Source organism: Mesoplodon bidens (genome assembly GCF_964165515.1).
Source record: "Mesoplodon bidens genome assembly, chromosome: 4".
In the NCBI taxonomy this organism is placed as follows: domain Eukaryota; kingdom Metazoa; phylum Chordata; class Mammalia; order Artiodactyla; family Ziphiidae; genus Mesoplodon; species Mesoplodon bidens.
In genome coordinates, this window is record NC_138160.1 from 26,787,810 (window position 1) to 26,806,146 (window position 18,337).

The following is an 18,337-nucleotide window of genomic DNA, read 5'->3' on the forward strand; positions in this document are numbered from 1 at the left end:
CTGTGCATGTGTTAAAATGTTCCTGTCTGAAGCTCTGACCTAGAGCTTTCATTACCTTCTTTTTTTTTTTTTTTTTTTTGCGGTACGCGGACCTCTCACTGCTGTGGCCTCTCCCGTTGCAGAGCACAGGCTCCGGACGCGCAGGCTCAGCGGCCACGGCTCACGGGCCTAGCCGCTCTGCGGCATGTGGGATCTTCCCGGACCGGGGCACGAACCCATGTCCCCTGCATCAGCAGGCAGACTCTCAACCACTGCACCACCAGGGAAGCCCTTTTCATTATCTTCTCAGAGTTAGCAATACTCCTCCACCAAGTCCCTCCTCCCAAATGGTTAAGAGCCACTGCTCTAGACAAAAGAAGGGTAAGACCACCACTGCCTACTGTCGGAGGAGATGGGTGTTGAATGCTATGGGAATGTCAGGGTTTTGGGTGGAGGAAGATCACACAGAAATCCCTGAAGGGAGAAACTGGCCACCCCCGTCATAACTTGTGGCTTTGTACAGCACCCACTGTGTTATGTAACAGCATCCATGTTCATGCTATGGTAATTTCCCACACTTTGTAAATACCCTCCCTACAATTGTTTGAAAAACAGTTATGTAATTCTATTATATCTGAAACTGAAAAGAAAACAATGGCGAGGTGGGGGAAGCGTGCTGACAATCTACTTATTAAAGGTATTTCCAGTGGACACTTAACGTGAACTATCAGGAAGCATCTTGACAATTAAATCAACTAAACATTGAAGCAGTTTTATATAGATTGTGGAATTTCGTTCACTGTAAGGCTAAAACCAAGTTAGCATACCCGTTGCCTATAGTTTTTCCTGAAGGCATCACTGTCTATATTTTCAAATGCCACTGAAGCTAGGTCAAAGCCTAGCAACATAGCTATGATGAGGATGTTATATATAATAAAGCAATGCACTCTTGCTAACACGAAAACCGTGGGATAAAAGTAACCACATTTTAGTTGTAATTAATGCCTTGGCAAAATCCAATTAAGAAGTCAGGGACTTCCCTTGTGGTCCAGTGGTAAAGAATCCGCCTTCCAATGCAGGGGACGCGGGTTCAATCACTGGTCAGGGAACTAAGATCCCACATGCCGCAGGGCAACTAAGCCCGTGCGCCACAACTACTGAGCTCACACGACTCAACGGGAGAGCCCGCGTGCTGCAAACTACAGAGCCCAACGTGCCCTGGAGCCCGTGCGCCACAACTAGGGAGAGAAAACCCGTGCACCACAACAAAGAGCTCGCACGCTGCAACGAAGACCCCGAGTGCCACAACTAAGACCTGATGCAGCCGGAATAAAATAAATAAATAAAATAAATACATATATTTTTTAAAAAGTCAGTCATAAAACTAGAATGGGTTTCATCTAGTCTTTTCTACCAGATTTCAACATTTATTTATCAAAATGAAGAAAAATAAAACTACTTAAAGCAAAAATCAAGGAAAACTCACAAAAGCTTTTCTAATGGATCACTGCTGTTTGGGAATTTAACAGCCACCGTTCCCCCTACTACTGAATAAACCCACAGGCCTATAAAATGTAACGATTTATAAACGTAATTTATAAATGGCAGCAGCAATAAAAACAACTGACTCCTACTGGTTTATTCACATGTTTATGTGATTACTATGAACAGGCATCGCACCAAGCACTTTACACATGGAATCATGAAAACTCAAATGATCATCTCATTTAATTCTCACAACCACCCTGTGTAGCAGATGCTAATGCCATCTCCATTCTATAGATGAGAAAGCAGAGGTTTGGCAAAGAGAATAACAATTTGTCCATGGTCCCCCTGCGGGTATTCGGATGGCCCATGCAAGTGCCCATGTCCTATCCGTTATGATTTATGATAAGACAGTGCAAGAAACTAACACAACATTGTAAAGCAACTATACACCAATAAAAATTAATTTAAAAAAAGACACTGCACAGAGACAGGAAGATCAAGTGAGATAATGTAAGAAACATGCCTACCATGAATCTAAATCAAGAAAAGGTTCTTCTATTAGTCACTCAGCTAAGTCAACGTGGCTAGCTGAACAGCCTAAAACCTAAATCTTAATTAATAGGATTTGTGATTTGGGGGGAATTCACAAAGATCTGTAAAGTATCCCCTGTGGATACAAATGGCCTGGAGTATTCTATTCAAAGCTATGATTCTGCTTGTTAAAGTAAATTAAAAACAAATGTAATACAGAAATATTACACAAAGGGAAAATACGAAACGTTTCATTTCTTTTACTCTGTTCTCATGTTCCTTTCCCCAAATATTTACCTCTGTACACGCACATCTGTCAAAGTTTTCCTCTTCTCTTAGCAAGCTACCTCACTGTGGAGTTCATTGGCTGCTGGTGAAACTCACTAAGGTAACAGAACTAGTAAGGCTGAGTCCTTAAAACCCAAACAAAAAAGTCCTTCCTCGTCTATAAAATATTAAACCCTTAATAGACCCTAAAGGGTTACTTATTCAAATGCAAAATTATGCATGGACTGAAGAAGAGAATGACTTCACTACAAATGCTTCAGATATGTGACGTACCTTTGCTAGCATGGCAAGGTGCTGGTTCTGAACGATGGCAGTCCGATAGGTTGCTAATCCTCCCTCTTCTAGACTAGGAAACAAATAGTACAGATGGACACTGCCAAAAAAAAAAAAAAGCATATAAGTAAATATGTATCACAATATTCTGTCTGCGGTTCTGAGTCCAAAAAACAGGCCTGACACATAACATCTGGGCAATACGTACCAGCTGAAGTGAACTAAACTGTAGGGTCTTTGAAAGTTAAACAGTATGCACGGTGTATCTGAATGTGCTAAAACCCAAACAACACCATTCACTCATACGTTCACGCTGACTCCTGTAAAAAGATTTCTCTGAAATACGGTAACAACAAAGACTTGAACAAACATTCATACGCTGCTGAGAGCAAACCTATCTAATACATGAAAACTGAGCCTGGAAACAGAGAGCTTTGCTTGGGTTGGGTTATGAGGGCCCCTGAAGAGGAGCCTGGGAGCTCTGAGCAGGGCAGCTGTGTGGCACGTTCTTCACAAGGACAGACAGGGACAGGAACAGGAACACGAGTGGCAAACAGAACCGGCGCTGTTGATCAGGAAAGTAAGGGAATTAGGAAGAAGGCTGATGGAAGACCCGTTCAGACCATGCCACTAACTGCGCTCCCCTATCTCTCACACTGGTGTCTCAGACCCACTGTTGATCGGGGCAGCTGAGCTTGTCTAGTCCTACTGTGTCCAGTGAGAGTAAGCTTAGAAAACAGCCACTTTGCCTCATTATGTCCTTCCGGGAAAAGAAATGACCTAAAGAGAATAAAAATAGCTCAAGACAGGTCCAAGAGAAACATGTGTTATCTCCCTTTAAAAGGGAAATTTTATGAGTAATGAAAAAACAAAATGTACTTTCCTACCCCTACCTCCAAATTAAGGACCCTAAAATATTTCTGCGGAGAAAGCATACAGAAACACACACACACACACACACACACACACACAAAATCTAGTTATTAAAACTCTTGTAAACTTTACTTCCCTTGAGTTCAGGAAGAGTGAGAAGGGGATCAAAGACAAATCCTAGAAAATGAAATGACATTTTAAAATATCATCCCTTTCGCTACAAATTGAATATAAGCTCTGAAGCATCTAGACCAAGACAAGCTGATCTCTTCTGGCTGTAGCAACTTGAACATAAACTTGACAGGACAGAGACACTAGCCTTTCATCTTGTAATCTTGCTCATTACAGCATCAGTGGGTGCAAGTTATCAGGGCAAGAGCCACAGACATGTAGCTTTTAAGCTCTACAGAGGAGACCAAAAACATGGTGTTTCAAGGCCTTATTTGGCTAATTACAAAGAAGGTATGTATTAAGTATGTTACCTATAAAATGCAATTATTGGGGAACGGCAGAAAAGCCTGCTTACCTGGTCAGAAATTCAACAACAGCATCACCCAAGAACTCCAACCGTTCGTTGTGATTAATCCTACAGAATTAAAAAGATCACTGAAAATAGCACACATTTATATTTCCTCCCTCTCTTCTCAAAGAAAAGGATACTGAGGGTTAGCTCCTTTAGTAATCAAAGCACCCTACCTTATTCCTCATAATCAAGAACACTGATGGCCATCTTAGCTGGAGGTACAGGGGCTGCCTGGTGGGAAAGGGAGGGAATGTCCCCTCATACTATGTGTCTCAGGCTTCCCACCCTAGTGCTTCCTTCCCCCTGGGAGTCAGATTTAAAGCAAACTGTGACTCTTTCCACACCCTTATCAGGTGGACGAGAGAAAGGAGAATGCATTCTTAAAGCGAGTTAGAACACTGAAAAATCAGCTTTGGTACAATATTCTAGCTTCCCATGGTCCAAACTCCAAATTCTAAATTTAACCGAGCATCTAAAGTGCTTCAAAATAGGCCTAACCTACCTTTTCAGTTTCATTGTCCACTGCTATCCTCTCCCGCCCATGCACAGGGTCCTGTTCCAAAACTGCCTGGTCCTCTCTGAAAACGGCATCCCCTCAAATACTCAGTGCCTCTGTTCAGGCCAAGCTGCTTGCCGCCCTGGAGGCTTCTGCTCTCCCCTGTGCACTGAGACACACTGAAAACCTACCCATCTCTCGAGGTCTAGCAAAATGTGAGCTCCAGATGAATCCCTGCCTGAGTCCCTCATCAAAATTAATACTTTCCCCCTCAGTGCAGAGATTGCATTTTATTTATATCTTAATTACATGATGAATGTGCATGTCACAGGCTGTTTCTCATGTTGGAGTACAAGGCTGAACAGAATGCCTAATCCTTCAGAGACCTTCTCTGTGGTAACATTTCATTGTTATGTGCATGAGTTAAATATAACTATACAACTGAGATTTATGTGGTTAAATAGTGACACTTTAAAAAGTTATGGGCGGCATAGTCACTTGAGATGATGCCATCATAAAAGTTAATTATTTTGCAGTTTTGATAGGCAGACAGATTTTTATTTATTAATTTTAAGTCTTCGTGTCTTTTTGTAAACGCTAGCTGATCCCAAATCAGATTAAGAGAGTAACCAGCCATTTAAACTTTTGATGGCTCTGACCGCGACCTTTCCTAATGCCCCCATTTCCCTATTTCTAGTCAACGAGTAAATAAAAGTAATGTCATGAATGGCATTCTTTCCTTTAAGACTTATTTACTGAGCCCCTGCTTTGTGAAAGGCATTAGTTGGAAAAGGAAAAGAATTTGAAAAAAGAAAGAAGAGAGTAGGACAAAAGACCTTCAAAATGCTCACAGTTAAAAAAAAAAAAAAATCAGACTATGACACAATTATAATACCTGGGAGAACCAGAACATGCACAATAAAACAAATGCCAGCAGGATCTGGGCAGGATGTCACAGGGTACCCAGGGCATTCCACAGGCACAATTACTGCTGGCATTCAGGGAAGGGAGAGGGTACGCCTGGCAGCACATCAAGTCCCTCAGTCTTACTGGTGTGCAGACAGCCACAGGGAAGAGAGTGACGTGCCTGGATCGCTGGGTACTGAGATTGCCAGGTGGGGAAGTTCAGACTTATTCAGTAGGTGACGAGACGTCACAGAAAGCTTTCAAGCAGGCTACAGCTAAGATATAGAGAGGAGGCTCCAGAAATAGCAAGATGAAGCCTGGAGAGGCAGCCTGAAGGGAGACCTGGCAGAAGGCGGCACTAATGGCACTGCAGGATGGGCAGGGGCGAGGAGTGGTACCCAGAGGGGCCGGGGGGAAGAATTCCACCAGCTCCCCGACCTGCCTTACTCCTCCGCCTTCAGTGTCAGACACAGATTCCCCAAACAACCTACTAGCTCGTTGGCTCTCTCTTTCCTTTCTCCAGTCTGAAATTCTGAGCAAGCTTGCTCGGGAGGAGATATAACCACTGACATTTGAAATTGGAGAGTGTTCGTTTCAAAGATATACCTATACGTCCAAGGAGCAAAGCAGAGACTACTGCATCCCACTTGGTAACAGCAAACTAAGAAACAGGGAAGAGGGCAAGTCGTTTCAAGTGAATGCAATTATTCTGGTGCACAGTGCATAACTGACCTATAATCCTTGAACAACCACCAGGGCTCTCCTTAGCCCGCCGTCTGCTGTGTATGTTTTGTTTCTGACCTTCACTGAGGCACTTAGCAGGGTCTTCCTTACATGAAGTTACTTATGTTAACGGCACTTTTACCCCCACCCCAGGCAGTCACACCTCCTGGTGAGTAGGGGCTTTGTCTTACTTGCCTTTGGATCCCTGTAAAATATCTGTGAACTGCCTCAAGCTCAAAAGGCACCAGATAAATGTCTGTTGGGTTACATTTGTCTGAGTTGCTTCAGTATGGCTCCCAGGGCTGTACTGGCACAGCTGGGTCTACTGGACAGCAGCAGCCAAGCAGCAGCCGGCCCGGCCACCGAGGCTGGGAGGATCTTTCTGAACAGAAACTTGGGGTCGACTCTGCATCAGCCAAAAGATCAGACCTACTGCAAGAGGCTCTCAGCACAAGCAGCAGAGGCCAGGGCAGAAGTCAAAGGACAAGAGAGATCATCTGTTTATTCTCTATCAATGGTATCGTTTTCAAAATGGTAAATTCAGAAAGAACGCAGCTTCTCAGCTATAGTTCCCTTTGCCACAGTGAGAAAACATAAACCATGAGGTTTAAACTGTGCTACCAAAAGACATAATTTACATACCAATAACTGTGGTTGGGTAGATGAGACAAAGATCACTTAAACCTGTGCTTTCATCGTTGAAAAGGACGTGTCTATTGCGTGTGCGGCCTTGCTAAAGGGGCTGCAGGGGACGCAGGGTTTCACTTATTAAAATACAGAACCGGTCATCGGGAGACTCCACAATATAGCAAGGTAAAATGCAACCATGGCCACGCTATCCCTGAGGGTGTGATTAAGGGCTCCTCTAATTAGACAGTCCTTTTCTGATCTTAGACCCTCACCGAACACAGTGGTAAGGCATGTGATCATCTTCAAACTGGAATTTTAAAGTTCTGGCCTGCCTTTCTCTTCACCTCTTCATTGAAGAGGAAAGACAGTTTGGTTTACGATAACCTCAAAAGACAGCAACGTCAAGGCAAGTCTATTTGAAAAGAAAAGGGTAGAAAAGGAAGCTGCACTAGCTCAGCTGGGCACCTCCCTCACTGTGGAGGCCAGTTACCAGCTGCAGCAGTGTCTCAACTCTGTCACTTCCAACCCTGCTCTACCTACCTTTCATCCATCTAAGTCTGGATCCCAAGAGGGACAAACCTGGCTATTCAACTCTTCAAGGCCCCGTTTTAAAAAGCAAGCCGCCCTCAAGCAACCTCCTCTACTGGCTTTCAAAATAGAACCTGCTGTGCTTCACACACAGAGATAAGCCTCCTGAGAGCAACATCAGAGCCCCATCAGCATTTGGCATCTACTTCCATTCAGTTTTCCAGGGTGTTAATGAGTTTATATAGACTCAGCCTACTTCCTTCCCAGGTGCTTCAGGGGTTCCAGGCCACAAAGTGAGAATACTAATATATTAAGGTATCACTTAAAATCAAGAAATAAAATAAGGAAAGCTAACATATAAAACTTTCCAACCCATTACATGAGGCCAGTATTATCCTAATTGTGAAACCAGACTAAAACGTCACAGGAAAGGAAAACTACAGACCAAAAATCCTCAACAGCATACTAGCAAACTAAATTCTAACTAAACATAGCATATAAAAAGGATTATAGACCATGGTCAAGTGTGATGTATCCAAGGAAGGCAAGGTTGGTTTAACACCCCAAAATCAATTAATGTAATACACCATATGGATAAAATAAATGAAAAAAACACATGATCATCTTAATAGATGCAGAAAAAGCATTTGACAAAGTTCAACACATTCTCATGACAAAAACATTCAGCAAATTAGGAATAAAAGGGAACTTCCTCAATCTGATAAAAGGCACCTATGAAAAACCCAGAGATAACATCATACACAATGGTAAAAGAATGTTTTCCATTTAAGATCAGGAAGAACGTAAGGATCCTCTCTCACCACTTCTATTTGATATTGTACTGGAGACTCCAGGAAGGGCAACTAGGTTAAGAAAATGAAATAAAAGGCATCCAGAGTGGAAAGGAAGTAGTAAAAATATCTCTATTTATAAGTGAAATGATCATCTATATAGAAAATCTTAAGGAATTCACTAAAAAACTACTGGAGCTAACAAATGAGCTCATCAAGGTTGCAAGATACAAGATCAATAATCAAAAATCAATTGTATTTCTATATGCTTGCAATGAACAATCCAAAAATAAAGATTAAGAAAATAATTTCATTTATAATAGCATCGAAAAGAATACTTACGAATAAATTTAACAAAAGATATACAAAATGTATACTCTGAAAACTAAAAAGCATTACTAAGAAATTAAAGACAACAAAGAAAAAATAAAGACATCTAATGTTCAGGGAACAGAAGACAATATTAAGCAGAAGACTTAATATTAAGATGGTAAGCATTCACAAATTGATCCACAGACTCAACACAATCCCTATCAAAACCCCAGCTGGCTTCTTTGCAAAAGTTCTTAAGGTAATTAAAAAATTCATGTGGATATGTAATAGGTCTAGAATAGCCAAAACAGTCTTGAAAAAAAAGAAGAAAGTTGGAGAAGGGATCTTGCATTTCTAGATTTCAAAACTTATTACAAAGCTACAGTAATCAAGACAGTGTGGTACTGGCTTAAGGACAGACATAAAGATCAATGGAATGAACTAAGAATCCAAAAATAAACCCTCAAATATACTGTCAAGGGTGATTTCAACCCAGATGATTTAGTGGGGAAAGATCAGCCTTTTCAAGAAATGGTGCTGGGAAAACTGCATATCCACAAGCAAAAGAATGCAGCTGGACCTCTATGTCATACCATATATAAGAATTAACTCAGAACAGAACAGATCTAAATGTCAGAGGAAAAAACCCATAAAGCTCTTAGAAGAAACAGATGTAAGTCTTCGTGACTTTAGATGAGGCAATGGTTTCTTAGACATGACACCAAAAGCAGAAGCAACAAAAGCAACAAAATTTATCTATTATGTGGAATTCATCAAAACTTTTGTGCTTCACTAAGACAGCGAAAAGATGACCCATAGAACGAGAAAAGATTTTTACAAATCACATACCTGATAAGGGACTTGTATCTAGAATACATAAAAAAATGATTGTAACTCAACAACAAAAAGTAACCTGATTAAAAATGGGAAAAGGATCTGAAAAGATATTTCTCCAGAGAAGATACACGAATGGCCCATAAGCATACGAAAAGATGCTCAACATCAGTAGCCATCAGGGAAATATGACAAAACCACAATGAGATACTATTTCATATCCACTAGGAAGCCCAGGTTCACAAAGACAGATAATAACAAGTGTTGGGAAAGATGTGAAGAAATCAGAACCTTCATATATATTGCTGCTGGGAAAATAAAATGGTGCAGCCACTTTGGAAAGTCTGGCAGTTCCTTAAAGGAAAGGTGAAACAGAGTTACCATATCATCCAGAAATTCCACTCCTAGGTATATACCCAAGAAAAATCAAAACATATGTCCATACAAAAAAACCTGTGTACAAATATTCACAGCAACAGCATTCATAATAACCAAAAAGTAAAAACAACAAATGACCATCAGTTGGTGACTAGATAAATAAAACATGGTATATCTATACCATGGAATATTATTTGGCAATAAAAAGAAACACTGACATATACTGTAACATGGATAAATCTTTTAAACATAATGTAAAGTAAAATAAACCAGTCACAAAGGACCACATATTGTATGACACCATTTATACAAAATGTTCAGAATAGGTAAATCCATAAATATTGAACATGGATTAAAAGAAGACTGGTGGATGTCCAGGGCTGGGCAGACTGAGGGAAATGGGGAGTATGGGGTTTCTTCTGGGGGTGATGAAAATGCTCTAAAATTAGACAGTGATCATGGTTGCACCGTTTTGTGAATAAACCAAAAACCACCGAATTGTACACTTTAAATGGGGGAATTGTATGGTATGTGAATTATATCTCAACAAAGCTATTATTAAAAAATCTACTTTACCTTGAGGGAGTTGGGTCATCTTGGCCAAGGCGTGACATAATATTTATTAAGGTGTTAATTCCTATTAAAAAAAAAAATCACAGCTAAATACTGTAAGAAGAATTCTAGGACCATCATATGACACGTAGAAAGAAAATTATCTATCTCATCCCAATTTGACTAGCATGTCTACAAGTCTGATCAACTTAGTTACTTAAAACACTTGACAGGAAAAAGAAAATTTTCTCACAAATTCATTTACTCTTATCATAATGCTCTGCTCAAAGTGAATGTTATTACATATGGGTCAGGAAACACTAAAGAAAGAGAGAATGAAACAGTCACCAGGGAACCATTCCTGGTGGGGATTTAATTTACAACAGGAGACAGAACAAAACAGGAGAGTGGAATCCAAACATACCTTTTTTCCGCATGTGCATGTGATGAACTTTTCTATCTCCATATTTGGGTTGCCGAATTCCACAGTTAGACAAAGAATTCCTGGCATGATCAGGATTCATTCCAAAATTTAAGTGATGACTTGGGTGGGTCATGGCCAGCTAAAATTTCAATGAAATAAGTTCAGTCTTAAAAACTCAGCATAAAAACAAAAACAAAAACAAATTCAGCATACAAGCACCATGTTTTTTTGTGTGTGTGTGTGGTACGGGGGCCTCTCACTGCTGTGGCCTCTCCCGTTGCGGAGCACAAGCTCCGGACGCGCAGGCTCAGCGGCCATGGCTCACGGGCCCAGCAGCTCCGCAGCACGTGGGATCTTCCCAGACTGGGGCACGAACCCGTGTCCCCTGCATCGGCAGGCGGACTCTCAACCACTGCGCCACCAAGGAAGCCCCAAGCACCATCTTTAAATCATCTCAAATGAAACAGGAAAGAGATCTGTTTATCTAGTCAAATTTTAAGCCCTGATCTTTCCGTCTTATTTCCTCCAGTGTCAAATTTCCAAAGCTTTGGTGCAAGCTCTTCTAAACAAACCTAAAAAACCACATCTTTCAGAGAAGAATTAGAATATGCAGCACCTGGAAAGAAGAGCCATAAAGGAGGAAAAGCTGAAAGAAGCGGTCAGGTTTGACGGGCAAATTTTAGCTTTAGTCTATTTCTTTTTTTTTTTTTTTTTTTTTTTTGCGGTACGTGGGCCTCTCACTGCTGTGGCCTCTCCCGTTGCGGAGCACAGGCTCCGGACGCGCAGACTCAGCGGCCATGGCTCACGGGCCCAGCCGCTCCGCGGCATGTGGGATCTTCCCGGACCGGGGCACAAACCCATGTCCCCTGCATCGGCAGGCGGACTCTCAACCACTGCGCCACCCGGGAAGCCCTAGTCTATTTCTTTAGGGACAGCATCAAAAAGAAAAAAAAAAAGTGAGAAAAAGGGTTTGAAAGTGGCAATAAGAGTAGAGTAGTGGAGAGAGCTTTGTTTCTAAACATCCTCATCATCTCCCAGAACAGAGAATCTCAGTGCTCCATTTGTATCCTGCAAGATGAATTACTCCTATCTTGTTATTATATAAATGTACAGGAGAGTAATTCTTACCTGTAACAGACAACGATCTTGGAAAGTATATCCTATTAACTTGTCCAGATGCATTAGGCACTGGTGGTAGCGAATATGATGAGTCAGAACAGGCAGCATCATTGCATGCTAGGAAAAAGCATATTTCAATATGTTTAACTCTATAAAAACTTATTAAAAACACTTCATCTATTTTACAACAAACAAGAACCATCTTTACATCCTAAATTCCATCTCACAAAGTCTTGAAACAGTTTACTGGCTGCATGGCATCCTGGCATATCCTCTGTGAGGGGTGGTGGACTACAGCCGTTAAAGATATGGTCTCTAGAACCAGAGTGCCTGGGTTCAAATCCTGCTCTGTCACTCATTCAACATGGGACTCAGGGCAAATTATCTAACCTCTCTGTTTCTGTTTCCTCACCAGTAAAATGAAGACAATCAGTGTAGCTACTTTCAAGGACAGGTAAAAGGAGTAAATGAGCAAATACAAAAAGCTGCTTACAACAAGGCCTATTGGCCCTCATTGAAGTAGGAATAGCCATGGTTCATCAGTACCCAGCAGGGTAACCTTAAGGAAGTCATAAGAATTTCTGTGTCTCCTTGTCTATCTTTAATTCTAAGGGAATGGATTAGGACTCACAAATTCTGAAACTTTGTCAGTGTCAAGACACTTCTGAGAATCTAAGAAAAATGAATCTTTCCCCAGAAAAGTGCCTAAGTGCACAAACATGCAAAAATTGTATGGAATTTTAATGAATTCACAGATCTCTAAAGCCCATCACTATCCTCTGGGTAAGAACTTCTCAGCCAAATGATCTCGAAAGGCCATTCTAGGTTTAACACTCAATCTAACATTATAAGGACAACTTTTATAAAACCACCAATACATTTAAATCACCTGAGGATATAGAACTTTTATTTTTATTTCACTTTTCATTTGGCTATAGATTCCTTATTGGGAGATTTCATGGAAAGCATATCTGTTTCTTTTTTTTAATAATGTTTCCCTAGAACTCAAGAGAATGAAGAAGTCATTCTTATTCATCAGAACCTGGAGGATGGGCACAGCCCATCCCAGAATGACTGACATGTGCTTTATATCATTTTAGTCTTTGAAGTATTTTAAGCTGGCATTATTTAAAAATACATGATAATGGATTTGCTTGAAACTACAGAAATCAGTTTCCTGTATTAACTTATAAAGAAAGATTAGCTCTCCCAAAAAGGATCTCTAATCAACAGAAAGTCTTTCTTTCCAGTTCAATTCAATAAATACATATTAAGCACCTCCACGGGTAAGGCTTATATTAGTTGTGGAAGAGAAAAAAGATGAAGACACTCTTTTTGCTCCCAAGGGCTTCTCAGAGATATGCCATTCTGATTCAAATTATTGGCATTTTGTCCACTTCGTTTTGATAAGTGCTGTATTAAAAAACACAATAATAAACAAACTGTGCGGCCAAAGTATAATATAGTTTTCCAGGCATTTCAATTGCAGGGGACTCAAGGGTGTTGATGCTAAGCACACAAGGAGGATGGGTCATGAAGACTATGCAGTGTAACTACCTTTCTGAAGTATGAATTCAAACTGGTGTTTTAATACCTCCGGGAAGAGATAAATCATTACCTGTTAAGAAAACAACACTACCTTTAGAGTACTCTGATTATTAAAAAATTATCATTAGTCCAAATCTGTCTCTTTGGAGGTTTACCCCTTTGAACTTAGGTCTACCCCTGGAAAAGAACAAAAACCTTTACTTATGTGAAACAGCTGTGAGTCCCTTCGCCGCTTCCTCTAAACTTGCTCCAAATAGAGCCAGTTTCTCTTTCCAGGTATGTTTCTTGTGACCACCATGGAACGGTATATATGACCCATGTCCATCTTGTATCCCTGACAAACAAGTCTCAAGGTTATCTACGAGGCTCTAGCTCAGTTTTTTATATTATCAATTTTTGAAATGTTAAAATACACACAGTCACTAAGCATCTCCTCCCCACTCCATTCATGCCTAGAAACTGCTTTCATTTTTAAAAGCTCCTTTGGAAGACTGTAAGAAAATGGCAGTGCACAGTTTTTAAATCTATTCAAATTCTCTACTAAAAATGAGCAACCAGGATAGCAAAATAGAACTGTGAACAATAAATACATAAAAACTAGATGACAAGGTATCCCCATGAATGCCAAAATAAGTGTGGGTGAGGACAAAGACCTGTGTGTGGTCTCAGCATCTGAGAGAGAAAAAACACAGGGAGAGCAGCAGGGCTCCTGATGACCCCAAGAATGGAAGAGCCCCCAAATTAACATATATTCACTGGAATTGTGGCCCAAACTGGACAGGGCTCTACAGAATCCAATTCACTGGATGAGTATAAGAGGACAGTCTAACACTGTGGGAGAAGCCTGGGCCCTAAAAATGCTCAAAATTAAAAACTCAAGTTCCCTTCCAGGGTAAAGCCCCATGGTGTAAAGAAAGTGCTAGGAGTAAAAGCCACATTTAGCAGGAGAGAAACAATAAAGGGCAAAGGGCAAAAGAAAGAGAATGTCCAGATAAAAGTAGAGGAACAAAACAGATGCAGCAGATCTCATATAATGAGCACCCACCCCCCATTTTTTTAATCACTTTGCAAAAACAACAGAAGGAGAGGCTCTAGAACTATGAGAACTATTCTGGCTTACATTTCCTTCTAAAAGTACAGGAAAATAGGGACTTCCCTGGTGGTCCAGTGGTAAAGAATCCGCCTTCCAATGCAGCGGATGCAGGTTTGATTCCTGGTCAGGGAACTAAGATCCCACAAGTCATGGAGCAACTAAGCCCGCATGCCACAACTACTGAGCCTGCGTTCCTCAACTAGAGAGCCTGCATGCCACAAACTTCAGAGCCCACGCCACAACTAGAGAGAAAACGGCACACTGCAAATAGAGAGAAGCCTGTGCACCACAAATAGTGAGAAGCCCATGTGCCGCAACAAAGAGCCCGCATGCTGTAATGAAGATCCCTCATGCTGCAACGAAGACCCAACGCAGCCAACAAAAATTTTTAAATAAAAATAAATAAATATATTTTTTAAAGAGCACAGGAAAATATTTCACTTATTTAACATGATTTAACTTAAAAAGCAATGGAAAAGAATCATGATTAAATCACACTCAAGGATTTTATAAGAAAATAGACGAAAGGAATAGAACAAGATACCTCCGATAATAAAACGCCAGAAAAACATGCCAATAAAACCAATGAAAGCTGTAACCTATTATTTCAAAACAAACTAAATTAAGAAAACAATAACATTTATAAGGAAAACTATTAATAAATACTATATTAATTCAGAAATGAGATGACTGGAGGAAAGGAAGATTTGAAAAGAAGTGACAAAACTCAGGAAAAAGACACAGAAGGAAATAATGATTTCAAGAATATAGACTAAACAGAAGGAACACAACAGCATATTAACCAATGAATAGTGCCTTTGAGAAATAAAAGATGGAAAAAAGAAAAACTTTTAGAAAAAATAAAAATCAGAAAAAATGAAGGATTTAAGAGAAAATGATAGATATGGAAAATAAGCAAAGAAGATACAAGATGCATATAATAGGAGTCCTTATTAAAAAAAAAAAGAAATCAAAACAATAGAATAATGAAATAAGTAACTCAAGAAAACTTTCCTGAGACGAAAGACAATGTGAAAGTATATATTGAAAGGGCACACAGCATATCTGAAAAAAATTAATCAAAAGGAGCTGAGACATATTCTAGTAAAACTACTGTTAGTTTTTAAAGAAAAAAAAAATCTTTGGACACTGAGACAGAAGGACCTAAGCTGTTCAAACTCACGTTGTTCAAGGGCCAGCTGTAGCAGATAGTAGTTATTTTCATTAACAGACAGTGGGATACACACATATAGAAAGAGAGGGAGAGGAGGGAGAAGTTTAATTATACAATAAAGGTAAACATTAGAACAAAAATATAATCTTTCCTGGGCTTCCCTGGTGGCGCAGTGGTTGAGAGTCCGCCTGCCGATGCAGGGGACGCAGGTTCGTGCCCCGGTCTGGGAAGATCCCACATGCCACGGAGCAGCTAGGCCCGTGAGCCATGGCCGCTGAGCCTGCGCATCCAGAGCCTGTGCCCCGCAATGGGAGAGGCCACAACAGTGAGAGGCTCGCGTACCGAAAAAAAAAAAAAAAATATATATATATATATATAGATAGATAGATAGATAGATAGATAGATATAAAATCTTTCCTAAATACAAAAAGAGATATGGAAAGAAAAAAAAGGCAAATAAAATAGACCTCGTAAGTGACCACAAAACTTCAAAACAGTTTGACAGAGGGGAGGCCACATATATCGAGAGAGAGAGAGAGAGAGAGAGAGAGAGAGAGAGAGAGAGAGAGAGAGAGAGTGTGTGTGTGTGTGTCTATTTGCTTATATTAAAATGGGAAAAATTAAATCATTTCTAAAAGATGGTTACCTTTGGGGTGGGAGGGAAAGTGGCAAGAACAAGGTGGAAGCAACAGAGATAGAAATTAGATTTTTTAAAAACATAATTGCATTTGTAAATATGAGTTTGGAATCATGGTAAATATTCTACATAATTATAAGACAATATGTAATTTTTAAAAGGAACCTTTAAAATCAAAAGTAAAATAAAATAAATGAATCTGTGTATCCAGTTTGTGGTATAAGCACAAATGACCTTAAAACACGGTAATCTGAGTGTGCATGCCTGGTGGGATATAGCTATAATCACAGACAAAAAGACCCCAAACAAACAAACTACTTCCCATAATCATATTGTTGGTGGTGCCATTAATACTGTTATTGTAAGACTACTGTTTGTGTATGTATTATGGAATAAATCGAATGAGAAATTTTTTTGGTTTTGTCCTATATGGGATTTGTACTTCAGCATAATCAAATAGCTGGTGAGGGGAATATTCTTTATAAAAGTATTCTGATAAATGCAGAAGGAAAGATAGAATATCACTTTGGCAACTCCTAATGAATTACTGGGCCTAGGTAATGATCCATCAATAACTAATAACGTCACACACAAAAAAGAGAGACCAGGGACTTCTCTAGTGGTCCAGTGGTTAAGACTCCATACTCACAATGAAGGGAGCCCGGGTTTGATCCCTGGTCAGGGAACTAGATCCCATATGCCGCAACTAAGAGCCCATGTGCCGCAACTAAAGATCCCGCGTGTCACAACAAAGGTCCCACATGCCACAACTAAGACCCAGTGCAACCAAATAAATAAATAAATATTTTTAAAATTTATTAAAAAGAGAGAGACCACACTACTCCCTATGAAAAAGTCCTTCAAAAAAAAGAAAAAAAGAACTTTAAACTCATCACTGCTGTCCAACAGAAGTTTCTGTGACGATGGAAATATTCTGTATCTGTGCTGTTACAACAGACACTAGCCAGAGGTATCCATTAAGTGCTTGAAATGTGGTGAGGGCAACTAAGAACTGAATTTTTCACTTAATTTCATTTTAATTAATTTAAATTCAAATAGCCATGTGTGGCCAGTGGTACTGTATTAGATGGCACAGGATTAGATCTAACTACCAATCTGTAGGAAATACAAGGGACAGAAACACATGTTAAATGACCCCATAAAGTTGCAATCAAGGAAACCCTGATCAGAGCTTAGGAACTCTACAGAATACCTGATCCAGTTTCTTCCACAATAAAAATTTGCAAGGAAAGCAAAGGGAGAAATGGAATGAGAACCCACAGTTTAAAGAGACTTAAAAAAACATCAACTAATCACAAAGTATGGATCTTGTCTGTACTCCATTTCAAACAGGCAAATAAATTTAATAGGCAATCGGGAAAATGTGAACATTGACTAGCATTTGATATTATAGAAATGTTGTTGATACTGTTGAAACTGACTGATGAGTCCATGGAGTTCATTATACTTTCCTCTCTAATCTTGTATATTGATATTATAATATTGTAATATTGATATTTTTAAAAATAAAAGTATTATAATAGTTCTCTATCAGGCCAGCTAGCTTTTAAGCAAAATCTTCTCTTTCTTCACAAGAAGCATTACTTCTCCAGTAAAAAAAAAAAGAAAAAAAAATCAAGTCTCTCACATGGTCTAAAGATTTTGTTAACAATAACTGTGAAGCCATATGCCTCTCAGAGGTTCTTCCTTTTTCCCCCCAAGTTTTAACTTAGAAAATACTTCCTTCAATGTGTTGTCCAAAATCTCTTAATCCCTAGAGATGTTTCTTTTCACTGTTTAGTCATCCCCTGCTAAATCACTGAGCAAGAACGTCAGTTAGTTTGATAACACATGGCAGGCTTCCATCCCATTCTAGATAGTCACTATAGGAAAGCAGCCAGCTATTAATCAGTCCAAATACAACTCTGTCCACTCAATACAAACACCAGCCATAACGTGTAGTTCGTCAGGCACCGTGCCTCCTCATAGAAATAAGGAGTTGTAGTGTCCTCCAGTTTTGCATGAGCCTCATACTGGTTATATGACTGTCCTGATGCAGATTATTTGCTCCTTTTTTTGACATCTCTGTGTGTCACATTTATTCATCCTTCAATCTTGTGATTCAGTTTATTGATTTCCATGGACAACCTCCTTAGCATAGCATAGGGCACAGGTACCTACTCCTCTAAGACACCAATTCAACTTCGGTGTGCAAAACCCACTTTTTTTTTTTAATT

General features: G+C 39.8%; 1 protein-coding gene across 4 annotated transcripts in view; it reads right to left on the reverse strand.

The window, feature by feature from the left end:
* DROSHA (drosha ribonuclease III) overlaps positions 1-18,337 on the reverse strand; it is a 133,895-nt gene that overhangs the window by 47,235 nt on the left and 68,323 nt on the right. For all 4 annotated transcript variants that reach the window (XM_081231262.1, XM_081231263.1, XM_081231265.1 and 1 more), the window contains 5 exons: positions 11,658-11,765; positions 10,530-10,668; positions 10,130-10,190; positions 3,959-4,018; positions 2,560-2,659 (listed from right to left, as the gene is read on the reverse strand). In XM_081231262.1, coding sequence (XP_081087388.1) covers positions 2,560-2,659; positions 3,959-4,018; positions 10,130-10,190; positions 10,530-10,668; positions 11,658-11,765 — 468 coding nt within the window. The remainder of the gene's footprint in view (positions 1-2,559; positions 2,660-3,958; positions 4,019-10,129; positions 10,191-10,529; positions 10,669-11,657; positions 11,766-18,337) is intronic.